Here is a 7768-nt window from a genome sequence, read left to right on the forward strand (position 1 = left end):
TCTGGACTTCCTATTCACACTATATTCAGTGGAAAAGCTGCGTAACACCAGATACTGGCACAATGCAAGCGCTCAGATTGGCTTGACATATACAGTAAGTTCAGAAGTTGTGTTATTCCAACACAAACAACGGACAGATTTCTGTGGCTGTGCAGCAACTGCATAAAACAAACATAAAACCTCCAGTGTTATGACTATGAAAACAGGCGACAAAGTCATTAGTGTTCATTACATTGATGTGTATTTCAGCATAAATCTCTTCTTTTAAGATATGAGCAGAAAGCCATTACAGACAGATTTACATATATTACTTCTATATTCAGGTGCCTTTTATTTACAAATATACATTAGGCTACACTTTCAGAACACATACGTACACAGGCACACAGGCTCACAAAGTAATATATATATATACAACTTTGATTAATTACACATTCGTTGGACTCTGTGGTTGTGGTCTGACCGCCGTTAAAATGCCGCAAGTCATATTAAAGTGCAGGAAATTCATTTTGTCTTGTGTGCAAACAGAGCCAAAAAAAAAAAACAGAGCCCCCAACAGCGCAGGATGTCAGGGAAAAAAAAAAACTCGGGAAGTGAGCTGAGGAATGTGAGGAATGTGTGAGCTTCTCCTTGACATTCTGTGAAAGTCATGGGAACGGCGCGCAAAGGGTGGGTCGCCGTCTGAGAGCGGTCAGGATCACCGCACACAGTCCGTGTCCCCGCCAGCTCCGTGGGTTTCTGCGTCAGAACTGAGAGCCGTTATTTGAGAGAGGAGAGCCCGCCGCAACATGAAACAACTCCTTAGTCATACATATAAGAAATAATGTTCAAATCTGTTTCCTTTTTTTACTGTTAATGCTTTTATGTTCGGTCAAAGGGTTGGTTTTATTCCCATTTTTACATAAACCGCTGAAATGTGGTTGTAAGAAAAGAAAGAGAGAGGGAGAGAGAGAGAGAAAAAAGCAAAGACAAAATGGAAATTCAGACACAAAGGATGCGGTGGCTGCCTCGGTTACTTAGAGACCAGAGGGCTGTTTTTACCCATGAACACCTTCAGGCCGCAGTGACTTTATTTTATCTCTGCGAACACTCAGAAAGGGAAGAGCTCTGCTGGGAGACACCAGTGACAGCATCGAGATAGCTGAATGTTTGTGCGGGAGGGGAGACTAAGAATAGGGCAGCATATTACTGTAAAAATTGTCTACGTCTGGACACAAGCATAAAAACATCGTATGCTCTGCCCTTAGGTCGTATGTTTTGAATATTTTCAATTAGCCACTTGAATGTCAGGATGTAATTTTACAAGATGGCTGCCGTCTGAGCATTTTAAATCAACTATTGCCGTAAAATGTTACCCATTTTCATGACTTCAATGAACTTTGTGTCACATCGTATGTTTTGGACTTTGGTCATACAGCCTTAAAGTAACAATGTGTGGCAAATTCTGAAACTGAGGACTTTTCTGTTTGTGAATCTCAAACAAGCCGTCAACTGGAAGGAGATAAAGATGTGTGACACAGACTGAGAGGCAGTCGTCTTTAAGGTTAGCATTAGCTTCTGCTTATTTTTTTTTATGGGTTTAGCAGTTCAGCATTAGCTTCTGCAATTTTTTATGTTTGGATTCGTACAAGCTTTCAAAAAAACATTTTCATATGCTTAGTGGTTTAGCATTAGTTTCCACTAATTTGTTATGTATTAGCAGTTTGGCATTAGCTTCTGCTAATGTTTTTATGTTTGGTTTAGCGCTAGCTTCCAGAAATGTTTTTTACATTTAGCAGTTCATCATTAGCTTCTGCTAATTTTTTCATGTGTTTGGCTTAGCGCTAACATCTGCAATTATTTCCTTTTTTAAGTGCTCAGCGGTTTAGCGCTGTAGCGGAGTATTCAGCTGTGATAAATCTTGGTAGTTTTAGTGCAAAACGGAATTTTCTTTGAGTGCCACGTCGACCATCTTGAATTTTTCAGTGGCTAACATCTTCTCTATTTTCTACCGTATATATCAAGCTCCCTCGGGAATATCTGTGCCCCGGCCAGGTTCTCCCCTCAGCATGCGAAAGATTTAGCTGAAATATTCAATTATCTGCTGCACCAGAATGTTCACAGGTGGGTTGAAGAGGTGACGCAAAAACTACATCCCCTCCTTTCGCAATGTACTTCTGATGTATACATATTAGAAAGTATATAAACAATTTTTAGTATGCACATAGGACTGAGCATATATATACTGTATATACTGTATATATATTCTTATTTACATTGTTTAGCTTCTTTTTCACCATGCAGAATGCTTTCTTGTCCCTTAGGATTTCTAAGTCTGTGGGACTTTTTGTCCTAATCACCCATTGCTCACAGATGAGCTCACTCTGCATGTGTTTCTTGGTGCCGGCGAATGTTTTACTCCGTCTGAGCTGACGTTTTCGGGGAGTTGTCCAGCTCCCTCCAGTTGCCGGTGCTGCCTGTCGGGCTCCGGTTGGTGATCCTGGTCAGCAGCGTCGTCCTGCGAATGCTGCTGTCCGAGTCCTCCTTGTAGTCGCCGCTCAGCCTGCAGCAGCAGGAGAAGCAGTGCACGAAATCCTGCAGGAGGTGGCCGCTGAAGATCATGTATATCCACGGGTTGCAGCAGCTGTTGAGGCTGGCGAGGAGCGCAGACAGAGTCACCGCTGTGTTCTCAGAATCTGCAGAACAGACAGCGAGGGAGGGAAGGAGTGATTAATCCATGAAACATCTGGGATATGGAGAAGTCTCCCTGTAAGTGAAGTTCATCTGGTGCCACATGGCGGGGGGTGTAGGACCCCCCCCAGGCTTTAATAAGCTGCAACATGCATTGATATGCATAAAATTTTATTTTTCACTCTGTTTAGAATGGCTCCCAACCCTTTAAATGGTAATGATACAGTGAAATTTATAGTTGTTTTTGTTAGAATTAAAGACCTTTTTAAATATATATATACACTGCTCAAAAAAATAAAGGGAACACTTAAACAGGTGTTTAACACTTAAAGTGTTCCCTTTATTTTTTTGAGCAGTATATATACTAACACTAACTTTTATAGGGAATCAAGTCCAACTTGAATAGAAATATTCTTTATTGCCTGAATGGGGAAATTCAGGTGTACCAACTATTTATTTAAGGAGGGAAAAAGATTAAAAATAAGAATAAGAGACTGCAAAGTAAGAGCAAAATAACAAATTTATACTCTTACTAAAAGAAATGTTCTTCTGAGTGGAGAAATTTACCACATCGGCTGATTTTTGGTGTAAAGTTGAAATTCATTAACTCAGACTGTCAGGTTAGACCTTCTAATGTACATTTTTTCCCCCTTTATTATCAGGCCTTAATTTGAAGTTACATCACAAGAACATACCTGAATAAAACGACTTAAATTTTGTTCTGTTTTTTTTTTTTCAGAACTAGATGATCATTAATCTCCCCCTTACCCCAGCTGGCCTCTCAGACAAAAGCCCCCCTTTGGGGCCATGATTTCACAATTGTTTTTCTTGGCAGTGGCTTCTGAACAATAAACGGATGTTTGCGAACGCTGCATTTTAGATAGTTTCTGAGGCGGACTTATGAGCACAAGTGGCTCTGAGGTGTCTAAATTTATTGGGTTTTGGGGAAAGTTAGCAGTTCATAAGGAATTTCTTCAAAACATAAAAAACAAAGGCCAGTTTCCCAACTTTTACACGGACAGTGATAAAAATCTCTGAATTTGATGCATAAAATGCACTTATGCTGGTTGGGCACCAAACTGGCTGCAGCCCGGAGCCCCACTACGTCTTAGATCCGGCCCTGTAAACCTAATCCCATGAATTTTAAACTTAACAAAAATGTATTTTAAAAACAATTACTTTAATCTAACATTTATATATGAAATAATAATCATGATCATTCTTATGATCATTTCAATACAATCAATAAATAAACAAATAAATGAAACGTAAAATTATTGTTCAAAATTGGATTTTATTATGCATTATAGTCATATAATTATGATTTGTGTTTATCAAATTATTTCATATTTCCCATGCTCATATATATCATGAAATCAAAAGAATCACCACTGTGACCACGCAGCTTCACTCCAGACCGACCAGCTTTGCCAATCAATCATTTTGATTGGCAAAATCATGACAAGCTGCAACCAGCTTATCATGAAATAATTTTTTTTTTTAAAGATTACATTAATTGAATACACTATGCCTTTGAGATACTGATTTTAATTAATTATTTTTCACGTTTAAGCATTAAATTGTGCATTTTACGAATAACTTTACGATTGAACCAAGTAGTTATATAAAAATCTATTAATTATAATTATTAAATTATTAGAAAAAAATACCCTTATTTCACTAAATTGTGGGCCTGGATGGTATCGTTGAAAGATTTATCACACTCATATTTACTGAACGTGAAGTGGCTCGTTCTCAATCATCGAGTGTTGCATCTTTAATAACGCACACGCATTCCTTTTTGTCGCACCTTTTTTTTTTCTTTTCGTTTTTTTTTTTTTTTGCGCTGTTTTCTTGAGTAATTCCGTGCGTAAAAGGCTGCGCGCAAACGGACTTTCCGAGCGCAGTTCGGAACGGATTCACCGCCGAGAAGATTCCTCCCGCCGAGTTTCGACTCACCGTCCCACTGGAAGTTCCGGTCCCACACCGACCACATCTGCACCGTGAAAAACGGCGCCCAGCAGACGATGTACGCCAGGACGATCACAAACGTCATCTTGACCGTCCTGAGCTTCGCCCTGGAGATCATCATGATGCTGCTGACCGACGACTTCCCGATCAAGCCGCTCTTGCCCGCCGCCCCGGCCACCGTCTTCTTCTTCTTCTTGTACTTGATGTTCCTCCAGATGGTGCGGCAGATGAAGCCGTAGCACAGGATGAGGATGACCACCGGCACCAGGAAGATGCCCACGGTCATCCAGGTGACGTACGCCTTGGAGCCCCACGGCTCCACGAAGTGCGCCCAGCAGTCGTATACCTCGGAGCCGTTCTTGATCTCGCTCAGGGAGAAGATGAAGTACTGCGGGACGCTCAGCACCAGGCTGCACATCCACGTGGAGACGATCATCACGTAGGAGCGCTTGGTGGGCTGCTGGAGGGTCTTCAGCGGGTGGCAGATGGCGATGTAGCGGTCCAGGGTCATCATCACCATCATGTAGGTGGAGGCGAACATGCCCATCACCTGGAGGTGCTTCACCACGCGGCAGAGGAAGTCCGAGCCGTAGAAGCGGAAGGTGATCTCCCAGCAGAGCTGCGGCAGTACCTGGAAGAAGGCGACCACCAGGTCGGCCAGGCTCAGGTGCTTGATGAACAGATGCATGCGGGACGTCTTCTTCTTGGTGTGGTACATGGCCAGCAGCACGCTCACGTTGCCGATCACGGCGACGACGAAGGTGATGCTCAGGACCATGATCTCGATCTGGGCCACGTCCTCGTTGCGCGCGAACGGGTCGGATCCGTTCGCGTGGAGGGGGGTGCCGTTCGAAGGGGTTCCCATCGTCGGGTCTCCGGCGAGGCTGGAAGCCAGCAGGGACTGGTTGCCTCCGCTCAGGAGAGGCGCGTCGGATGGATTGCGCATGGCGGCACTGCCCCTCCGTGCGCCCTCTGCAAAACCGTTTGCCAGCGGGCTCTCTGGTCCGTATATGGAGCTACCTGTTGCTCACACGGGGATGTAGGGGTGGAACGCGGCGCTGTGTGGCTGCTGGCTGCCGCGGTGGCTTTTTAAAGTCGAGTCAGATTTCAGTGCGTAAAAAAAAACAAACAGAAAAAACCCCCGCATGCACTTCAAAACAAAAAAACACATCCTCTCTACTTGGGAGAAATCAGGCCTCCACTGGTGATTAGATAAACTACAATAATCTGGATTGAAATGAGATTCATCATTAACGATTAAAATAAATGAATTTGGAATGGCTTCATTTGGATCTACCAGATGGTTTTACGCAATTTGCGCAGCAGCAGCTAATTCCAATCACTACCACACGTCTAGAGAACTGCTGTGAAATTATTGATTTCAGTCAACTATCCGTATTATTTTAAAAGCTTGAACCACACACGAAAGCACATTATGTAAATATTAAAAACAAATCAATAAATAACCTGTTCCCCAGGATTCACTAACTGCAGGGTTTTGACTCTTGAACTTTTCCCACATTTTCTCACGTTACAACTGTGTGTTTTATTGATTTATTTCTTTCTGTGTGTGCTAGGCCAAGACATAACCAGGAAGTAAAACTACAGCGACGTCACACTGTATAACACCAGCACCACAGCATGATGCTGCCTCCTCTGTGCCTCGTTAAGTTGACATGCTCTGCTATTATTCTGCCACAAATATTTTTTTCTGCATTTCACCCAAAGCTCCGCAAATGCATGGAAGTTTGTGCCTCACCCTCTGCATTTTCACTGAATACGCAACGCACATTCACGAAATACGTCAGGCCGACTGCAGAGGCGGTTTTTGAGTCGGGCACTTACCCAGGGTGGCATCGGAAAAAGGCTCGGGGCGCCCAAGAATTAGAAGTCCCACATGATGATCCATAAATGTAAAACCAAGAGGCGTCAAAGCAGGTTTCTTTCCTTTTGTCGTAAGCTTCCAAAGTTTGATTTAGCGTAGTTTCAAGCAAGGCTCGGTGCAAGCCTAAGACTGTTTGCCCCGAGAGAGCAGAAACAGCACTTGCATCTGAAATGTGAAGCGGAACAGAGCCCTCAGTCTGCAAGCAGTTAGTTTTAACGATGTTCAAATGAGCTGAATTGTTTCTTTCTTTGTAAATCTGTGCAGCGCTGCAGCACATTTAATTCCCCCCCCCTAATGAGGCTCAGCTTTGAATTCGAGTCGTCGGCCACCGGTTTTGTTTGTGGTTGAAATGTGGCAGATGTTGCATGTAGTCCGGGAGAAGAAAAGAAAAAAAACAAAAAACTACCTGATGTGTATAATTTCATAAGTTAATAAAGTACATTTTTTTGATTAACTGGTTTTGTTTTGATGTTTGGAAAATTTGGTGAAAGAGATGCCAACCAGTTATTAATTTTAAGAATTTTTGATCCGAACTACTGGGAAAATGACAAAGTGTGACTTTAGTATATAATAATCCCAGATGAAATGGCAGAAAAAATGCACCAACACGCCTCCTGTTGTTCACTGTAAAAACTATTTGATTAATTTTGGTAGCCCAGTTGTAGCTCAAGTGTGAACCATTGATTTGACGCGACAGAGTTGAGCTACAGCTTTGGCCCGGCTTCCTCACTTTGGCTTTCAGCCAGAAAATTGGGTTAAAGTGACTTTTGTGTGACACAGAAATGACCAAAAAGAAATTTAAAAAAATAATTCATAAACTGGATTACATGGGGGAAGAAAAAAAAAACAAACATCCTAATATTTGAGTTAAAATTGATTTTTCTTTTCAGTTCATTTCTGTTTATAAGATATATAAAGGCCAAATCTTAACTAAAATTATTCTCTTCAAATATATCCAAGTCTAAAGAAAATTCTTAATGTTTTCCAGTTTTTATAGAAATCCACTAAAAACAACAAATGGACTAGTCCAAAACACATACCAGAATGCTTAATGTATCACAATTGATACGTTCAATATGACTGTAGTGTTTAATAAAACATTCAATGATATTCTAAGTTGTTGGCTGCACAACTCTATAAAAATTCATTGCTTTAAGTAATAGTTTCTTACATTTAATTTTGTACAATTACTACTATTTTTTTGTTTGTTTTTTTGAGCAAAGTTACCACCTCCCACCCACA

General features: G+C 41.7%; 1 protein-coding gene across 1 annotated transcript; it reads right to left on the reverse strand.

Moving 5' to 3' along the window:
• Window positions 1-218: 218 nt before the first annotated feature.
• On the reverse strand, window positions 219-6932 carry avpr1aa (arginine vasopressin receptor 1Aa). The gene is made up of 2 exons (XM_027998997.1): window positions 4630-6932; window positions 219-2675 (listed from the first exon to the last, which is right to left on the reverse strand). The coding sequence occupies exons 1-2, from the start codon at window positions 5585-5587 to the stop codon at window positions 2395-2397; spliced, it is 1239 nt and encodes a 412-aa protein (XP_027854798.1). The 5' UTR covers window positions 5588-6932; the 3' UTR covers window positions 219-2394.
• Between the last annotated feature and the right edge of the window lie 836 nt (window positions 6933-7768).

This window comes from Xiphophorus couchianus, chromosome 2 (assembly GCF_001444195.1).
Source record: "Xiphophorus couchianus chromosome 2, X_couchianus-1.0, whole genome shotgun sequence".
Lineage (NCBI taxonomy): Eukaryota > Metazoa > Chordata > Actinopteri > Cyprinodontiformes > Poeciliidae > Xiphophorus > Xiphophorus couchianus.